The sequence below is a fragment of the Octopus sinensis genome, linkage group LG7, assembly GCF_006345805.1.
Source record: "Octopus sinensis linkage group LG7, ASM634580v1, whole genome shotgun sequence".
Lineage (NCBI taxonomy): Eukaryota > Metazoa > Mollusca > Cephalopoda > Octopoda > Octopodidae > Octopus > Octopus sinensis.
In genome coordinates this window covers 90,389,516-90,411,752 of record NC_043003.1, presented here as the reverse complement: position 1 = coordinate 90,411,752, position 22,237 = coordinate 90,389,516, and the positions used below count along the sequence as shown (strand labels likewise).

Sequence of the window (22,237 nt, the reverse complement as noted above, 5' to 3'; positions counted from 1 at the left end):
AGCTAAATAACTTTACAAATTAATATTTCTAGTAAGAATTTTATGTAAAAGAACTAATAACAGAACTTGAAATTATGAAATAATTTAGCAACTCTTATCAATTGTTATTAAGTGCAGATTTTGGGAGATCACAATCCATTAGTCTCCTAATAATCTAATTGTTGCTAAATGAGTGTTATAAGATATTTACTCAAACCAATCAATAGCTTGTATGTAGCTGAGAAAACACTTAGGGACAGCTTACAGATTCGTACTCTAGACCACATTAGATTCCATGTAGATGATGGTGAAAGACAAGATTTGTTATTCTATTTTACTACCTGTTATCATTGTTTCAATGTCTACTTTTTTTCCCTTGCTTGCATGGTCTGAATGGAATATATTGAGGCAAATTTTCTATGGCTTCCCATCACCAGCCCTCACATGTTTACAAGTAAGATAATATTTCTCCATGGCCAGATACGTTTTCACAGAAAGACACTGCTTATATGATGTCACTTCATGTCAAGATGAGGAGACACGTACATGTGCACACACATGACAATCTTCTTTTGTTTTCCATCTAGCAAATCTAGTTACAAGGCTTTGGTTGGCCCAGAATTATCATGAAAACACTTGCCTATGGTACCACACAGTGAGACTGAACCTGTAACCAAGGGGTTGGGAAACAAACTCCTGAACTAAACAACCATGACTGTGCCTATATCTTAGGTTTATATATGATCAAAAGCTTCTATAATGGCTCGTAGGAGTCAGGCAGGACTAACCCAGTCAGTACACAACAGTCTCAATTCCTGAGGGATGTATTAGTAGTTAATAGTTGGCAGCCTAGCTCAGTATTTCGGCCTAATGTAAACAATCAACAATTGCAGTTAATTTGATGTAATAAGCAGAGTTGTTGTTGCTGCTATTATTATTATTATTACTCTATTTCATGTGGATGGGATGGAAAATTCACTCGTAGTAATTGTAGTGATCTAAAGTGTTGCTGGCATGTGAGATGGGGGGGGGAGAGAGTTAGAAGGACTTTGTGGATAGTTTGGTGTGCAGCTTGCAAGGCCTGAGTGGCTGGAGTAGCTACATACAGCAGCTACTATTTTAGTAAACAGAGTTGTTTAGCCCAGCTTTTTTTTTTCTTCTTTCTTTTAAGTTAATGTGTTCGTTGGTGATAAGTTGGACTATCTCAGTTTTCACACTTAATAATCACAAATAAGATAATGACTCTGGAGTAGAGTCATTGAAGTTCAAGATGACAAGGAAAATGCACTCAAGTTCTTTTTTTTATTTTTTAAGTAGAAGGAGGACAGATAAAACAGGCTATAAAAACAAAATTAATAATAGAAATTTAAAATAAAAAGTAAACAAAAAACATCTTGCCAAGAGGATTGCTGAGGCAGTAATATGAGGGACTGGTTGCTTCACAGTACCCTAGATGAGACAACTGGTTTCTGCTTAACACTTAATAACAACACACCTGAAACCAAAGTTTTTGTAACCAAAGCCTTTAACATTTAAACCAGCCAAAATATTCTATCCATTTTAGGTTTAAATTCATCAGATCTTGCCCTAATGCCTACTTTACAATGTCATTCTAAAAATATTCACATCATTAAAATCTCTAGGTTACAAGATAATGGCTGATTAATTCTAAACAATGTGAAAAAAATAAGCATTGCATTTGTCAGAATAGCATGAACACTAAAGGGTTAAATTAAAATCATGATAAAAATATCATTATGTTTTTGCATTTGGTTAGCAAAATTCATGATGAGTAATTGCATTGAAATAGATTTTGAAACATCTTGGGAGGGTCACAATGATAATAAGGAACACAAGCACTGGTTCTATTTCACTTCTTTTATTATCATTAGTTAATCATTTAACCAATTAAGTAGTTTGATTAATCAATTTCTTAATAATAATAATAAAAGAAGTGAAATAAAACTAGTGCATGTTTCATATTGGCATAATAATCCTCCTCAGATACAAAAAAAAAATCTTAACGTAACATAAATATGTACATATATTATATAATCCATGGTCATGATAAGTGCAGGCATGGCTGAAAGGTTTAGGAGTTTGCTTTCCAATCACATAATTTTGGGTTCAAACCCACTGCTGGTAGCTTGGTTGAGTGTCTTCCATTATAGTCCAGGACCAACCAAAGCTTTGTTAGTGGATTTGGTAGACAGAAACTCAAAGACACTCATCATGTATGCATGCATATGTATATGTATGCACATACATAATGTCTCCTTGTATTGTCATCTTGTCACTACGCCACAGTTGAAAACAAACATCACCATTGTACAAACAGTGTCCTTTTTTTTTTCAATCTTTCATGAAAATATGTCTGGCCATGGGGAAATATTACTTTACTTGAAAACAAGCCACAGAAAATTTGCCTCAATAAATTCAATCTGATACCCGCAAGCATGGAAAAGTGGAGACAAACACATGTGTCAAGTGAGACACCCACCTTTATATCTAAGAATGTATGTATGTGAATGTGTGTGTGTACATGTGTGTATATATATATATATATATATATATATATATATACACACACACACACACACAATTATCATCTAACATTCCGTGCTTTCATGGGTTGACAAGAGCTGGCTAGTTAGAAGACTGCACCAGGCTTCAGTGTCTGTTTTTATATTATATATATATATCCTTTAAGTTTGTTTATGGGAAACATTTTTGTGTGTGCTCACAAAAAGCTCCTATGCTATTTTTTCTAGCTCCACTTATTATTCCCATCTTCCAGAGTAATTTTATGACTGCAGGTATGCTAGGGCACCACCTTGAAGAAATTTCCATCAAACTTATTGGACAGACTACTTATTCTACTGGTTTCTTTTGCCAAACCGATAAGTTATGGTGACATAAACACACCAGCACTAGTGGGACGGACACACACACACACACACACACTTCTTTCAGTTTCCATCTACTAAACCCACTCACAAGGCTTTGGTCAGCCCAAGGCTACAGCAGAAGACACTTGCCCAAAGTGCCATACAGTGAGACTAATCCCCAAAACATGTAGTTGGCAAGCAAGCTTCTTGCCACACACACACACCACATGACATTCACCTCCCAATGAAGATTATTTCATACATAGTGTCCCAAAGCTATGCATAAATACCTTCAATTCATCAATAATAAAAATATTTAAAACTAAAAATCTGTTGCATTATTTATAACTTCTGTTATCAATGATAATTACCATATTTTAATATATATATATATAAGGAACCCATTTTTGTCAAAAATTAGGTTTAACCCTTTAGCATTCAGATTACTCTGTCAAATGTAAAGCCTGTTTAATCACATTGTTTTAAATTAATTGTACAGCATCTTGTAACTCTGAGATTTTGATGATGCCCCTGTTTATTTTTAGAATGACTTTGTAGGGTAGGTGTGAAAGGTCAGAGCTGGCTGGTTTGAGCATATAACAAGAAGACAATTTTGGCCTGATATGGCTGGTTTAAACACTAACGGGTTAAAAAAATGGGAGTTTCTGATACATGGATAGTATTATAATCCCTTACAAAACCTTTTTCCCAAATTTTAAGCCCAAATGATGAGGAGATTCCTTATACATGTTAAGATATGGTAAATTAGACAAGCCAGTGGCTGAACAAGAACAAGATGCATTTTTCAGGCTTAAACATCAGAGTAGAAGGTCAGATAAAAGACATATGTTGAACTAAAATATATACACACTGAATAGTGTCTTCCAATTGCAATGGTAAAGAAACTGAAGTGTCACAGTAAGGAAGCAGCATTTTCACTGCTCAACATGAAATTCTAGCAGTTTACAACAAAGGTAAAATTGAAGTGAATAGCTGCTGTTATTGTGCAACCTTCAAACAAAAGAAGTGCAGCTGTCAACATCAGAGGCATCCTTAAAATATCCTGTCGTGAACCTAAGAGCCAGCTCTATTATGATTTCAAAAGATGTTAATGTATTCTTTCCAGAATAATCTCACTGACATCCTGTTGATAACAATTTTCTTTTTTCTTTACATTATAAATGTCTTTATCAAATAGTTTACACTTGTTTTAACTGTTTCCTAATAAAATCATATTTACATAAAGAATATCTGAATGACTTGAACCATTTATGACTCAATTTCTACTCAATTATGAGTAGACTGAGTAAAAAGTGTTTCAAATAATATTAAGCATCAAGATTTAGGTAGGGTTTAAGTAACAAAATATGTTATTTTATAAATTAGGATACAGAGAGCATTGGAGTCTTGCAATATCATTAATGTAATGTTTTGATTGAGATTTTTATTTAAATATGAACATTTAGTATGACTGATTTGTAACAGGTTGGTATTAAGAGGGTTACATAAATCTTTACAAAACATCATGAAGTTTATACTTGAGAGGCTACTGAATTATATTTTGAAGGTTGATATTGAAATAGAAGACAAAGAATTAAACTATATATAGAGGGGGCACCACTTGCTCTCCATTACTGTCTTCTTGGTCCCCAGGACTCATATAAAATTTTCCACCACCCCTTTGAAAACACTGCTAAACATGGATAAAAAGTATTGTGAAGTTGAACTCAACGAATACTAAGGATATTATTAGTAAGCTCAAGTTGAGACTCAAAAGCTGCTTACAAACTCAGTTTACAAACCTCAATTTATAAGGTTTGTCTTTTAATTGCCTTATGAGATTGTTGAAGGATTGTCTTTTCCCCCAGAAGCTTGAACTATTGATTATACAAGCACTTGACCTCATCAGTAAAACAGACTTCACACAATTGTTCCTAACTTCTGGTGAGTTATAGTCACTTAGCTGGAGATAAAGTAGACATAGAATAACAAGCTCATAATACTATATGATATAATAATCTGCGATAATTTCATCCAGAAGTGAAACACCTTCATACAAAAAAATGTTTCTGGTTCTTTGCAAAACCCCATAAAAAGGCATTTCTGAATTGCTTTGAAACATATGACATGGGTTCCACCAAAGCTATTTTCCCATATATTCATTCATTCAGTTCTCACTGTGCCTTGTGGCAGTTCAGGCGACAGCAAGATCATTCCACCTTCCAACACTGAAAGCATCCTTTTCCTATATAGCCTAAGTTAAATAAATTAAATGCCTAACCTAAAAGACACAACAAATACTTGTACTCTAATAACAATCCAAGGCAAAAGAAGAGGAGCTAACGTTATCAAGTGATTATGGCCATGCATTCACCAAGCAACTACAACTATGCATTCATCAAGCATCTCTATATTCAAATACATATTTTTTTGTATATATTTTCCAGCAAACTATTTTCATATCTGCATCAACTACTTAATTGTGAAACAAAACTCCAACTTGTATCAACTGCACAGGTTTGCTTTGAGACCAAACAAGTGCAGCAGTAAATTCCAAACTGAACACCAGCATCTTTATCATAACTATCAAGCTGTTGTACGTCACAACAGCATAATTCATCCTTCCACCAAAAAATATAAGAATTTGAAGATAAATCTTGGATAAAAAAAACAAAACAATCTTTTTATTATTAAATAAGGCTTCTGTTGCCATACTTTGGTTGAAATACACTGAATTAAATTAATTTTGAAAATAATGAAATTAATTTTGAAAATAATGAAATTAATTTTGAAAAAAATGAAAAAATAATACAACTTTGTCATCATTAACCTGATGTTTGGAACAAATTAAATGGAAATTTTAATGGAAGGTTTTAATCTGGATTACTTTAAAAGAAGAAGTTTGTATCGTAGAACAAGCGATAGTTGCTGGCAGGTTGGTGTAAAAAAAATGGATGAAAGCAAAACCAACAGATAACTTACCTTTGATGACCCCAGTGCATTGCTATAATTAACAATATTACACAAAATAATAGTGAAACTGCAACAACAATTTTGCAGGTATTGTTAAAGTTGGTATCAGTTTGAGGACCTAAAAAGATTTTAAAAAAAACAAAACATAATAGCATAAATATATTCTTGCAAATATAGCCATGCACTTTTATAACCTCTACCCACCCACACACCTTTTCTCCTGTCCCCACCCACCTTTACTCACCTTGTATCTTGAGAGTCTACTCATTCCTACTATTTTTATCTCTTTCTAACTCTACCCTGGCCACTCATATTCTGTACTGGTCCCATCTCTAACACTTTAACCCTTCAAACTGACTCCCCCTCTACTATACACCCAGTCAGTTGATGGAAGCTTAGTCTTCCAAGCTGCATGGCAATCTCACTAATCCTTGTACCATGAGAAAAGCACCTGAAACATGCTGTAAAATGATTGGCATCAGGAAGGGTATCCAGCTGCAGAAATGATGCCAAAGCAGGCACTGAAACCTGATGCAATCCTTGGGCTTGTAGGCTCCTGTCAAACCATGCAACCCATGCCCTCATGGAAGATGGACATTAAATGATGATAAAGAATAACACAAATATATATTAGGGTAATAATTAAACTGATGCAATTATTTGTTTTTATTTAATCATATAATAAATAAGAAAAGAAAGGGCTAAGTGAATTATACATTTATCAGTTATTCATTTATGTTTGGTATGTGGTAACAGAACAGCAAAGCCAGAAAATACTTCAGCCGAGAACAACTGCTGATACTCTACAAAAATTAGATCCACAATGAAGTATTACTCCCATATCTTAGATAGTACTACTGTTGTTACTGATTATGATGATGATGATATTACACACACATGCATCCTAGGTCATATCTAAGGAATGACCACTCAACTGATTGGCAAGAAACTGCACACCAATGCACTCCAGTCTCTGGCCTACAGACTTGCTGACTCCTGACTTTTCTATTACTGTTACTACTATGGCCTTTACAATTCAGTATTTCAAATTTACTAATAAACATTAAAACCCATGTCATATAAGCATTAAAAATAAACAAACAAAAAATGAAAAATACTTTCATTTAGAAAGATATCTCCAAAAGAACTAGTACCATCTTACAGAATTTGTACAACTATGTGAAATTAAATTTTAAAAATTGAGAAAATCATTTGGCAGCAACAATTTTTTTTTAAAATTCCTTTTCATATGTTATTATTATCATCACTATGTATAGTTGTTTCCAGAAATAAAATTAATCTTTAGACTCAAGCAGGAAATTCAACAGTTCATTAGACAAGGTGTTTCCATCTTTTAAAACTTAGGTGTTTCATTCAAGTCCTAAAATATGAGGCAATATGCCAACAAGAACACAGCTGTGTAACAACAATAACCACTGACTGATTAGTTCCTTTATGGTAATTGTTGGGAAGAGAAAGCTGTAGAATTTTGGGCATGTCTTGAGCACCCACATCTTAAAAGGAAGAGTCAATAACAACTGAGGAAGAGGTAAAATCAATGAATAGACTGGAAGACCTGTGGTTGAGTGCACAACCAGGACCAGTAGTAAGAATTAATGCAGAGAAATGGTGTATGCATCCATGGTTTCTGACTCACAGCAATGAGGATGGGAGTAAGCAAAAAGGTAAGTTCATTAAATTGTGCATTACAATGCTATTATTTTTAACAGGTTGGCCAACCACTTAGAAGCTCACTCATTGGCTAATTAGCTATGAAGTTTTGAATAGATTTGCACCATCATAGATGTATTACAATATTCATGTGTACATCAACTGCAGAGAAAAATATTGATCAGTAAAAATCAGTCAAGAAATGAAAAAGTGTATACTTACCAGGGATTGGAGTTGTACTCCGTTCTATGAATGTGGGCTTCAAATCTCTATTGCAGTAATCTTCCCCATCACAACATGCTACAGTCTGAGGGGTAACATGAGGAACCAAATCCCCTTTACACTGAATATATAAATAACATAAAATACATATATAAATACATAAACACCTACATACACAGTCAAACATGCATACATGTAAACACAGAGTCAAAGATACATAATTATATAAAAAACACCCGCATTGTCAAACACTGAGTAAGGCTTCTGTCATTTTTTTAAGGAGTGTGAAGAAGAATACATGTCTGATGAGAGAGGTTAACCATCCTAACCAGATAGTAGGGTACTGGCAATCAGAAATTCATCTCAAATATAACTTCCATGTAAGTAACACCATTATATTTATATATACACACACATGTGTGTGTGTGTGTGGCATGCAAGGAGATGAATCCAACAATATTAGAGTTATCTCCCTTGAGGGGACAAGCAAACAGAGAGGTAGACATACTGCCAATTATGTTCTCTCTTTCTTTCTCTCTAAGGTAGCAAGCTGGCAGAATCATAAGCACTCTGGACAAAATGCTTAGTGGCATTTCGTTTGTCCATACATTCTGAATGGAAATTTTGCTGAGGTGGACTTTGCCTTTCATCCTTTCAGAGTCAATGAAATAACTACCAGTTGATCACTAGGGTTAATGTAATTGACTTGTCCCCTCCCCTAAAATTTCAGGCCTTGTGCCAATAGTAGAAAGAGTATTCTCTCTCTCTCTCTCTCATGCATGCACACTCACAAATAATATCCAATAGGTTTCAGTTGACAGCATGTCAGGCCATAATTAATTTAACATCACACAATGTATGTGGTGTGTGTGTGTGCGTACCCGTGCATGCATGCGTATGTATGTGTTGCAAAGGAAAGGAAATTAATAAATAACAGAATGAAAAATTAAATGAAGTGAAAAAAGCAGAAGAAAATCTTGATTAATTCTAATTGTTGATTAAGAAACAGAAGCCCGTAATATTGTCAACGCTAACATAAAATGACTGTTCTTGTCAGTTCAGTATGGTCTGTACACAATTAATTAAAGACAGCTAGTGCCTTCAACTATAGCTCCTGACTGACCAAAGCCATGTGAGTGGATTTGGTATTTAGAAACTGAAAGAAGCATCTGTCTCTCTCTCTGTGATATATATATATATAGAGAGAGAGAAAGTATTTCCTCATCTCCACGTGTTTTGCTCACTGTGGCTTTGTGAACAGTATTGTCTGCTTGCAATCTATCACAAAATTATGTCTATGTTGTTGACATGTCTCAACATTGTTTGATCTTTATAAAATAAAAACTTTTTCATATGGTATAGTTTGCTTTCAGATCTCCATGTAAACATGTCTGAATTGTTTGTTGCTTGCTAGACAAGAAGATTATTACCTCACTTGGAAATTAAGAGGAGGCTGGCAACAGGAAAGGCTTCTGGCTATAGAAAACTCAGCCCCAATATACTCTGTATGGAAAAGTAGACAGTAAAACAATGATGTGTGTGTGTGTGTGTGTGTGTGTGTGTGTGTGTGTGTGTGTGTGTGAGAGAGTGAGTGAGAGACAGAGAGAGAAATCATTCTAACGTCCATTTCCCATACTGGCATGGATGGTTCAATAGAGGAGCTGGCAACCCATTGGACTGCACTAAATTCTAATGTTTGCTTTGGCATGGTTTCTATAGCTGAATGTCCTTAATGCCAACCACTTCACTTGGAAAAAAAAGAAGATGGTGATAAAGATGTGTCAGGGAGCATCCTCAAGTTACAGGAAGGTGAATATAAGTGGAGTGGGTGGGTAAATTTGTATGAGAGTGAGAGGAAAGTGGCAGATGAACAGAGGGAAATGGAGTAGTGAACACAGGTGGAGGTGTGGTCAATCATTAATATCAACTGGAGGGAAAGGTGGAGGAAGTAGGAGTGGGTCAGGGAGGCAACAGGTGGCAGCACAGATGATGTGAAGTGGGGGTGGGTGGAACTAATAGATGAACCAAGGTAATAGAGGAAAGCTTACACGTTGGCAAAATGAGGGGTAACATGAGGAGGAAAGAGGAGGTGGAAGGGGATGTTCAATGGAAAATAAGAGGGAAAGGGATTGTACTGAGAATGTAGGGAGAAAAGGAAGCAGTTCCAGGGTGGGAGAGTGGTAGAGAGATTTTGTCAGGGGCAGATTTGGTGCAAGGGCATAGACATAAGCAATATGCTTTTATTGACACAGAGGGCTGGGTCTTCTCAAGCACAGCAAATCACCAATCATCTTCTATGAGGCTCAACTTCCAAATAACACAAATACATTTCCAAGTAGGGTAATACTTCCTCCATGGCCAAACATGTTTTCCATGGCAGACTGAGAACAAACAACATCACTTGTATGTCATTGATGCTCATTTACACACACAATGGGTTTCTTTCAGTTACAAAATCCACTCACAAAGCTTTTTATAATCCAGGTGCTATAGTAGAAAACACTTATTCAAGGTGTGATACAGTAGGAATGAACCTGAAATGAGTGTGTGTGTGTGTGGGGGGTTAACTTTAGATTAACATATTCTAGCAATATGTCATGTTTCAACATTTTTAACTCATTTATTGTTGACAAATAATATTGCTTTCAAATTTTGGCACATGGTCAGCAACTTCAGAGGAAGGTGATTGTCAATTACATCATCGCCAGTACTCAACTGGTACTTATTTTATCAACACCAAAAGGATGAAAGGCAGTCAACCTCAGCCGAAATTGAACTCAGAATATGAAGATGGGTGAAATGTCACTAAGCATTTTGCTCAACATGCTAACGATTCTGCCTGCTCGCCGCCTTGACAAATAATATTAATTCAACAAATATATTTACAAACTCTATGACAAAAAAAAAATCTCTTGATTAGTGCCAACAGTTTCTTTAGAGGTTTATAGTGATTGTCCAAGAAATTAGATTAAAAAATTATTTCTAGTTTTTTATATCCTTGTTTTTTAAGTTAATCATGTTTTGTTATACACACATGAATCTATGAAGCCACTAATAATTGCTTTCTTTCATAGCTACATGCTTCCCTCCCCCACTCAAACACTAAAGCTGAAACAACATTTATTTTATGCTAAGCAAGGCTCTAGTCTTCAGCAGAAGCACAATTGCTGCTATGCAGGTTGTTGACCAGAATCCTGCACCAAATCCTATATTCGAAAAAATTGAAGTCTTCACTTTCATTCTAATTATAATCAATGGTATTAAGATGATGATGATAGATGGATGATAACTGCTGGCACAAGGCCAGCAATCTTAGGGAAGGGCTTCAGTTGATTATATCAACTCCAGTGGCTCAACTGGTATTTATCTTATTGGCTCTGAAATAATGACAGGTGTGTCAACCTTGGAAGCATTTGATCTCTGAATGTAAAGAACTAGAAGAAATGAAGCTAAGCCTTTTTCTCCAATGTGCTTATGATTCTAACCTCAGTTCCAAATTTTGGCACATGGCCAGAAATTTTAAGAGGAAAGCGTTAGTCAATACCATTGATCACAAGACTTTTCTGGTATTATATCTTATTGACCCCTGGAAGGATGAATGATAAAGTTGAACACAAAACATGGAAGAAAAACCAGAAGAAATATTACTAAGAATTTTGTCTGACATGCTAACAATTCTGCCAGCTCAAGGAAGAAGTGTATTAAATTGAATCAACTCCATCAGTAATTGGTTGATATTTTATTAATCTCAGAGGGATGGAACCAAAGCCAACCTCAATCTCATTTCAACACAAAATGTAGAATGACAAGCCTAAGCACTATACCACTATACCACTTCTGCTAGTCTACCACACTAACAAGAAAAATAATTTCTAAGTACAGCACAGGTCCACAAATTTCAAAAAAGGGGTATAATAAATTAAATTAAGCCTAATAAATAATGAGTAACTGTTTCACCCAACTTAGAAGGAAAGGAAGGCGAAGTTGACTTGAATGAAGTGAAAAATCAGAATTTAACCCAGAGCCTACTCAATACTATACAGCATTTAGTCTGGAATATACCATTTTTCTCAATTGTTCATACTTAATAATGGTAATGTTTTCTAACTTAGTTACAAGGCCAGTAGTTTTGAAGGGTAGGAATAAGTTGAATGCTTGACTGGTACTTTATTTTATCAACCATGGAGAGATGAAAGGCAAAGTTGACCTCAAGGGATTTTGAACTCAGAACACAGCAACAGGTGAAATACCACTAAGCATTTAGCCCGGCATGCTAAAGAGTCTGCCAGCTCACCATCTTACCAATAATAATAATACCCCAGTGTCACTTTGATGGCATGCACTGCTCTAAAATTCAATAATATTAATAATCATAATAATAATAATATTAATAATAATGGTTTCAAGTTTTGGCTCAGGGCCTGCAAGTGCAGGTGAAGGGTCAAATTGAACACATCAACTCCAGTGTTCCACTGGTATTTAATTTATCGACCCCGAAAGGATGAAAGGCAAAGTTGACCTAAGTGGAATTTGAACTCAGAACACAGAGACAGACAAAATGCTTAGCAGCATTTTGTCCAACATGCTAACAATTCTACTAGCTCATAGCCTTCTATGATGATGATGATGATAATAATAATAATAATAATAATTTCTATCATAGGTATGTGAGCACAAATTTTAGAAGAGGGCATAACCAATTTAATCAACCCTGTTCATAACTGGAGTTGATTAAAGACTGCAATTAAAAACCAATCATGGTCTTTATTAACATTACATGTTAACAGAAGTCTCCGTAAACTACAACACCTACAAACTGTTTTAATTGCAGTAAACATTTGTAAGTTTTCATCTAATTCCCAATATAGCTTGAGGGCTACACTTTCTAATTACACACAAAGAACTGATCATAATTCTATATGGAATTAATTTCTACAGGTTTAGCAATTTCTTGCCAATAGGTCACAACCTATTACACAGAAAAACAATGTCATTTTTTATTATTATTTTCCCAATTTCTTCTACAATTTGCTATCTTTAATTTATACATTATGCTGTGCATATGTGTACATAGATACTCGGAGTACATAATTACGTAAGCAAAGGCATGGCTATGTGGCTAAAAAGTCTAGTTTCGAACAACACACTTTTAGATCAGTCATACTGTATAACACATTGGGCAAGTATATTCTACCATAGTCCTTGGCCAACCAAAGCTTTCTGAGATGTTGACAGAAAGTTAATGAAACCTGTCGTGTGTGTGTGCGTGCGCATGCATGTGTGCGTGCACACCACTCATACAAGCATACAGCAACTGCCACACACAAGTGTTTGCATGTGCACGCACACGATAGCCTCACGCATACACACATCAATATGCACAAAAAGCACACACTAGGTTACTCATACACATACATACATACAAACAAAGGTGCACATAATTTGCAGCTTACCCACACATACATTTACACACGCTTGCCCCCATTCACACATACACACACCTTCCTCAGATATACACACACGCTTGCACACCCAAGTTCAGCCAGGTCACCATTATTATTTTACTTTCACTCAGTTCTTTCTTTTCAGACGTCATCAGGAAAAGGTAATTTAAATTCCTTAAAATGACATATCTATTGAACTTTCAAAGAGGTCAATTTGTTAGTGCTCGTATGGCAGGCACTAGCATAACAAAAACAGCTGAAATGTTTGGTGTATCAAGAAGTACTGTCTCAAAAGTAATGACAGCCTTTGAGAAAGAGGTCAAAACCTCCTTGTCGAAACAAAACTCCGAAAGAAAACCGAAACTTTCAGATACGGACCGCTGGACTCTTACGTGAATTGTTAGAAAGGATCACAAAAGTACAGCTCCCAAAATTACTGCAGAGCTTAATGACCACCTCGAGAACCCAGCTTCCACAAAAACTGTTCACCAGGAGCTGTACAAAGCTAGATTTCATGGGAGGGCTGCAATCAGAAAACCACTACTTTCAAAAATAAATGTTGCAAAGCATTTAGAGTGGAATAAGAACCTATAGAATTGGTCCCTAGAGCAGTGAAAGAATGGTATTTTCTCAGATGATTCATCCTTTACCTCATTTCTGACCACCGGCTGAGCATACATGCGGAGACAGCCAAAAGAAGCATTTGACCCAGATTGCCTTCTTCCAACTCTTAAACATAGAATAGGATCTGTAATGATGGGGGGGGGGTCTATATCTTGGAAATCCACCAGCCCTGTGGTTTCCCATCATGGCAGAATTAATAGTCTGATCAAATTCATCCTATGGTTGCAGAACTGTTTCCAGATTGAAACGTAATCTTTCAGGATGATAATGTACCAATTTACACAGCTAAAGTTGTTACTGAATGGCACGAGGAACATTCTAGTGAAGTTGAACATCTTATCTAGCCACCACTGTCTCCAGATCTCAATATTATTGAACGTTTATGGTGCATTTTAGAAAACCAAGTAAGGAGTCGATATCTTCCACCATCATCACTACAAGAACAGGAGACTGTTTTAGCTGAAGAATGGACAAAAATTTCTTTGGAAACAAATTCAAATTTTGTACGACTTCATACCTTGTAGAATTCAAGCTGTAATTACTGCCAAAGGCAGTCCTACCCATATTAAAATAAATTTGTTTGAAATTTTAAGATGTTTCCATTATTTTGTCCAACCCCTGTATGTATAACAAGGTTGTAATCTTTTGAATTACAGGTACTATGCTGCCTACAGGCTTCCATACAATTTTATCCATAAGACATGAATTGACAGTTGACCTGAGGCTACAGAAAATTACATTTGCCCAGGATATCATACAGTGGCATTGGACCTAGGATCTGAGTTGCAAAGTGAACTTCTTAACCGTTTAGCCACTCTGCACCTATTTTATACAGTACACACCAAGAAATAATGATAAAACATTTTACAATGACAGCAGCCATCTTGAATAACAATAACTAGCATAATTCTTTTTATTTGAAACCATTTAAATAAATTTACATTTAAAGAAATAAAAATTGACTAAGGGAGAAAAATTTTCTTTTTTAATTGTTCAGTTTTGTTCTATTTCCTGTAGCATGAATGCAATTTTCGAATTGATTTTTTTTACTTGCTCAGTTGCAAGCATCAGTTCAAATCAGAAACGGTACATAGCAGTTTCTTGCATGACTTATTATGTAGAATCACTTAAGATATTAATATATACATTAAGGCGCTTGTTGTAAACTTTAAGTCTTGCTTTGAGACAAATACCTGCAAATCTGTGCGACAAACAAACAAAAAAAGATAAATAACAGCTGCAGCTAGAACAATGAATGACCCTAAATAACAAGTGCTGACAGTCATCCGAGAGCAACAACGACAAAAGACATCTAACCACTACAGCAGTTAATTGTCATCATTATTATTAACATTTAACTACATTTCTACCAACAATTTGTACTCAACCACATTTGCATTGAAAGTAATAGACAAAGACAAATGTAACAGCAAATAAAAAGAAAAAAAGAAACATATAATAACAACATTGTCAAAATTAAATGCCAATAAAAGGTATTATTCATAAATTTATAAATGTAACAACAGAAAATACCAACAACTCCAGTACAATGTATCATTAAAAGCTTTTTCACATTATTTCTTTATATAAACATGAGAAGAGAATAACAAAGCTTAATGGAGTAAACCTCAAGCAGCTGGTGGTTTCCAGTCAAATGGCAGAATTCATTCAGCAGAAAAGCAAGCTTAAATGCTGCCTTGAAGTTTAAGAATACAAAACTTTTCGAAAAAAAAAAAAAAACTGTGTTGTGGCCCTCAGAACAACATTATTTAACAATTTTCTCCAGAGTAATTGACATTTGAAACACTTATAAAGAATGATGAATTTGGGAGGGTTTTTGGCAATCCTCTGTATTTCAGCCAATTCAACTACTGATGGGACCAAAAAACTGAAAATCATGAAATCAAGGGAATAAGACTGACATGGGTACAGAGCTGAACAGATGTAGGCCAATCTTTGGTTGAAACATATCTAAGTTATTTAAGTACTAATGTGAGTAGTTATATAGCTCTTCCACAGTAAGAAACCTGTTCCCTTCTAACCATTTATCATTTAACATAAAGCCACCTCCCTCTCAACTACAGTCCCACTCAATCAAGGGTGATCTTATGCTTGCAAGTTACAAGCCAGCCTCACTAGTGCTGGTGGTATGAAAAGAGCACCCAGTGCACTCTGTAAAATGGTTGGCATTAGAAAAGAGATCTAGCCACTGAAACCATGCCAAAGTAAACACTGGAACACAAGGCAGTCCTCAAACCCATTAGAGCCTGTCAAACCTTCCAACACATACCAGTAAGGATATGCATGGAAAAAGATGATAATGATGACAATAATGATAATAAATATCTAAAAGTTCTGTCAGACAAGTTCAGCAGTCTGTCAACATCATTAAGTCTGCTACATTTTCAGTTAACCAAACATCAACGGCACCATTCTTTTGACAAAGTTTTACTTCTACTTGTAGAGCCAAGAGATGAGCAGCCAGCCCATTTCAAAGTTTTAAGGTTGGTATTTCAGTGGAGAAAAGGCTATCAGGCACCAGGAAGATATGAAGGAACTTCACTGAAACGCTAACAGAAAAATGAAGGACAACCTAGAAACTCAGAGACCCTCTCTATCATGCCAAACACTTTACAGTGTAAACTGGGTGCCCTTTTTGTGCTACTAGCACTAATGAAATCACTATGCAGCTTGCAATACTATGAACCCCAAGGAGGGGGCTTTATGCTAGGAGATGAGGAGTAAAAGCATGAGCAAGGACCAGCGCAAAACAAGTTTCTTGTAGCTGTAGCTACATGTATAATCTTTACATCTCATGTAACTGTAGCTACACAAGATAAAATTAGTGAAGTGTCAGGGTAGACCTTCAAGGTACAAAGGGAGTTGTTTCTAGGATCATATAAACTTCCACTCAGGAGATGACAGGAGCAATCAAGTTGCAAAAATAACATTTGAAGATATTCTCTTTCCTGCTAAATATTGGTATTCAAGAAGAGAGAGACTGATATATGGTTAGTACAGAAGATAAAGAGGCTGGCATCTGGGTATTTATTTATGCATTAGTATCACCAAGATACAGCAGATAAACAACTCCAATTTTCCCCCATTTTGAGCAGTCAGGCATCAAGACTTGCATAAAAATTTTCTAATCAGGATGATCTTTGCCAATTCATTAGGTGTGAGCATGAGGAAAAAAAAAAGAAATCAGCCATTGTGTGTGTGTGTGTGTGTGCGTGTGCGCGTGCGCATGCATGCCTGTGCACATGAACAAAGGTATGCATACATCTTTATTGGAAACTTAGAATACTTTGAAAAATTGCAAAATGGAAATAAACTCACCTGAAGGACAGTGCTTTCATGTGGAGGCAAACACCCAAAACTCCAAACATCAACTGCTATATTGTTTTCTATTTTTTCTTCTATTGCAGTGAAACATTTGCTTCCTTCTTTTGCAAGGCAAGAATTATTGACGACAGCTCCTGCACAAGGATTGCAGAAACACAATAATGAATCCACTGAAAAAGGAAATGAAATACAAATTTATAAAGGCATAAATAAATACTTGTAATAGACAAGACTTCTTTTAATACATTGTAAGTTACAACCATTATCAAGACCATGCTGGGAAAGATGAGGATGATTCCTTTAACCATTTTGTTACCATATTTCTATTGAAATATACCCTGTATTTTTCAATTGATTTAAGAAATAATGAATAATATAGTAAAATAGCTTTACTGTTATTAAGCAGATGATTGGAGCCAGATAGATCTGGATGAAAAGAGGTAATTGGTGGGGTCAGTAGAATACTGTTTAGTATTGATTAACATGGGTCAGGATCAATTGGATGAGGATGTATGTTGAAAGACCCAAAACACCCAGTGACTCTAGGATGCAACACTGACAATGTGTCCAAGCACTGTTTCTGTATGTGTATACTGAACTTAAATTGCAACCCTTATTGAGATGACATTTTGGGTCTCTATTCTTTTAACCCTTTTGTAACCACATTGTTGAAATATACTTTTTATTTCGATTCATTCCAAAAATAATGAAAAATGTAGTAAAATAACTGTTGTTATTAAGCTCATGTTTGGATCAAAAATTAACATGAAATTTTGACTTGGATCACTTTAAAACAGAAAGCTTGTACCACAGAACCAAAAGCAGTCTTGGGCAGAATAGGATCAAAGATTAAAAATTTTATTTTTTTATTAAATTCTGATTTATTTTTGCATGATACTTGCCCAATTGTCTTAATGTCTTATTAGGAGATTAATTACTAAGATATCTATATCTATAAAAGGAAAGTGTGAATAGCTGAGCTTAAAGAACTTTGAAAAACAAAGGTGTCAGAAGATTGTATTCTGTTGTTAATACTGTAGTGTGTCCATGGCCAACACACTTGCCTAACTCTCAAATGGTTCAGTATATCCATGTAAAACTGGTAAGTATTGACTTGCAATGCTAAATTCAATTCTTGTTGTGGGGAAAGGTTACTAAGATAAACTGATCTATCCAAGGAAAGATTTTTCTGATCCTACAGTAATCAGAGATAAGCCTAAAAAAATTGTATGCATGACCCTGAACTAACATACACACACACACCACACTACACCACATGCATGCACACACACACACACAAGGAAGACTATTACTGACTATTAATAACATTGTGCACTCAAAACAAATTCATACTTGTGGCTCCATTGGTGACTAATGACCCCAGCCCTTGATAAATGTATATGTCCACAGATATTGCAGACAAAGCTTCCCCCATTCACTACACTGGCAGTGCATTTTCGAGCAGCTTGCTTAAATTCGGCATGAAAAATGCATATTTCTTTTTAATACCCATTCCTTCCTTTACTTGTTTGCTCCATTGATAGCAATGACAAACAGTGCTTTCCCAATTGACCTCCCAAATTTCACATACTTTAAACAATCCTTAAACTGTAGCCTTGGTTTCTGCTGGTAGTGCTTTCCACAGAAAAATTTGTCATATAGTATCTGCTTAGGGATCCTCCAATCATGTATCCAAACAATGTAAACAGTGCTTGTGCACCATCACCTCAATGCTTAGGATGTGGGCTCCTCTCAAGACCTCTGTGTCTCAGACATCTCTGATGGAAGTGTTCAAGGACACCTACATGATGCCTGTAAAGGGTTTATGTCTCACATAAGTAAATGAATAATGTCAATGTCAAGGTGGTGATCCAGCATGGCTGCAGTCTAATGACAAACAAGTAAAAGATAAAAGATATACACAGTACATAGCAACTTTTATTTGCCTTGTAATGCCATGTTGGGACCAGACATCAGTTGTTTCATTATGATGAACATTATTAAATGTATAATTACATAATTGCAATACATAATTAATTTAAATCAAATTTAAGTTAAACTGAGTTTAAAAGGCTAACATATCATTGTTGATGATTTGGGTAAATACAGTGTTTAAGCTAATTCAAAATAATTTTGTGTCAAAATTATGTAATGACACAGTTAATGATGTTTATTTTAATGAAACAACTGTTGCTTTACTACTTTTATTTGAAATATGTTGCTCTTAAAGATTATTTTAGCCAATTATGCAGATGCATGCAAGTCAGTTCCACTTGGATTCACTGTAATAAAATGCCAAAGTTTAACAAGCTCTTAATTATCATGGATTTACCTTTTTATGTTTATACAATGATTCTCTATATGAATACATATGCATGCATAAAACAACTTATCAGTTCATTCATATTCATTTATAACCTATTGTAGGTATTTCACAGTATTTAGCTCAGTTTATCTTACTGTCAATAATGAGTACCCAGTCACTGGAATTGTTAGTTTGAACAGACTAGCACTCCATCCAAGTAAAATTCCTCTCTCATCTGATGTTGATGCCATAAAACTAGAGCAGTGTTGTTTGGAGGAAGCTTATAATATAGCAGAGCTATTGAAACTATATCATGCTAACACTTTTGATATCAATCTACCTTAGAATACTTTTGGTTTTATGATACAAACGTCCTGTTTTAAAATAATCTAAATTAAAACTTTCCATCAAAATTCTGTTAATTTATTTTTCAAACATAAGCTTTAAAAATAACAAAATTGATTCAACTAAATTCTCAGTTATTCTTCCAAGTTATTGGAAACAAAAGACAATGTATTTCAACAGAAATATCGTAACAAAAGAGTTAAATCAAAACGACAATACAAAAATAATTAGTTACGCAGCCATTTATCATCATCATTTTTCAGCTGATGATGGGGAAAATCCAGCTCAAGCTTTTCTAGGTTTACAATGTTAAGTTGATTCTGAAAGTATCGCAAGAGCGATGTCTCTCACAAATTCTAAGATTACTACAAAAGCTGTGCTAGTCTCACTGCAAATTAAATCTTGCAGTTGATTAGGACAGTTGTTAAGTCTCACTTGCAATGTCCTCAAATTTCAGTTGCAAAAGGATCATTTTTTAATTCTCACAAATGCTACTTAATTACAAAACAATATTTCTGTGATGATTAAGAAAAACATTACATACTTAATTGCTTAGACATATTATTTATAAATAGCTAAACTTTGATGTATATATGTGTATATACACACACACACACACACACACACACACACATACATACATACATACATACATACACACACAATTAGTTTTCCATACATTATTATTATTAGATTTTTTTTTCTTGACTAACAGCATGTGATGCACTTAAAAGATTTTACTTACAGCCTGATGTTGCATATTCTAAGATTTCTATTTATATTTAATTAAAGATAGCTTTCAAAAACAACCTGGTAGACCAATATATTTCCATGACAAATAGTCTTAACATTACAAGTTTATTTTTATCACAATCAAAAATTTTATTACATCTTTTTTTTTTACACCAAAACTGAAAAAAAGAAATTTTGAAAAAAAAACCTAAACTTATTTTTCACACAATCCATCATACTGCTGAAAATACAACCTAATGCAACAATCTAATGTAACTGAAATATAATGCTATAAGATAAAAATAAATAAAAAGATAGTAGCAGCAGCCATGATGATATCTCATATATATATATATATACACACACATACATATATATACATATATACACACACACACACACACACACGGTACATTCTACAGTGTTCTGTATGTTGCAGAGGGGAAAATCAGAAGTGCTTTTCTCATAATAATTTTTTAACATTTTGACATTTGAGTCTGTTTGAGCAGTGAAGCTTCTAGTTTTTACAAAGTAACCTGTGTCAGTGTGTGACTTTTTTTATATGATGATCTTCTGACACTGTAGAACACAAAATGTGTGCTGTTGCGGAGGGGAACAGAAAATTTCCTTTTTCTAAAGCTTTAATTTCATTTTTAAATCTTGTAATAATATACAAAAACTAATTGGATGCTGAATTACAATATTTTCTGTTTGTCAAAAAGATAACAGAAAGAAATCCCAATCTTTCAGGTTTTCTGAATGGGACAGCAACTTGTAGGACAGTATACTGTTGCAGAGGGGAAAATGTGTCCACTTCAATAACTTGTTATGAAGTAAACATTTATACTGCAAGTGTATCAACAACATAGTTTAATTTCCAAATCTGTTTCAATTGAGCAAAGTTTTCATAAATTTCCACAAAGTTTGGAGCAAATCTACATTTAGCTTTAAAATGGGAATCTAGAAAATAAATATACACAGATGAGCATCAATTAAAATGAAAATATTGTAAATGATTATTTAAGAACAACAATCTTAACTTTTTGTGCACATGAAGGAGTTATTATACTGACCAAATACATGAATCACATACTCTAGCTCCTTTTCAGTTTTGTCAAACTTGCTCTAAAAACTACATAGTTATTAAATATAAAAATTACGAATAATTATATAAAATAAATACATAATTGTATACAAAGTCTGACTGTTTACAAAAAATCACTCATCAAATTACAAATGAAAGGGGTATAAGTTTTGTCTTTTAAGCCAGAATATTCTAAAATACCCTTAAGAAACACACTCAGGACAAAGGTCTGTTTGAAAATGAAGAGACACCTGTGTTTTCCAGCTCAAAATACTTCTACAGTGGCTTTTTGTGAGAAGAGCAAATGCTTTCTTGATGCTTTCCAGCTCAATAACTGTATAGGGTTCAGTGCCAACCAACTGGATAGGACCATAGAACACATTTCTGTGACAAGTGTCAATATCATCCCTTCTAGGCCAGCTAAAGGTGTTGATACCAGCAACAACAGATCTATAAAGAAACAAACTTAATTATACAACCAGAGACATGTTCCAGGGCCCAGCCAACGTAGAACTGGTGAAGATAGTTAACAGCATATACTGCTCCATGTGCAATGGTGATACCATTGGGAGAACCAGGCTCTACATTTCCCTCTGAAAGACCTTTTTCAACTCTTCTGGTTGCT

At 34.7% G+C, this 22,237-nt stretch overlaps 1 protein-coding gene across 1 annotated transcript in view; it reads right to left on the bottom strand.

Annotated features, from left to right (window-relative positions):
* LOC115213859 (bone morphogenetic protein receptor type-1B) overlaps nucleotides 1-22,237 on the bottom strand; it is a 106,747-nt gene that overhangs the window by 23,583 nt on the left and 60,927 nt on the right. The window contains exons 2-4 of the mRNA XM_029782800.2: nucleotides 17,141-17,316; nucleotides 7,734-7,854; nucleotides 5,850-5,958 (exon numbers count right to left, since the gene is read on the bottom strand). Of these exons, the coding sequence (XP_029638660.1) occupies nucleotides 5,850-5,958; nucleotides 7,734-7,854; nucleotides 17,141-17,316 (406 nt within the window). The remainder of the gene's footprint in view (nucleotides 1-5,849; nucleotides 5,959-7,733; nucleotides 7,855-17,140; nucleotides 17,317-22,237) is intronic.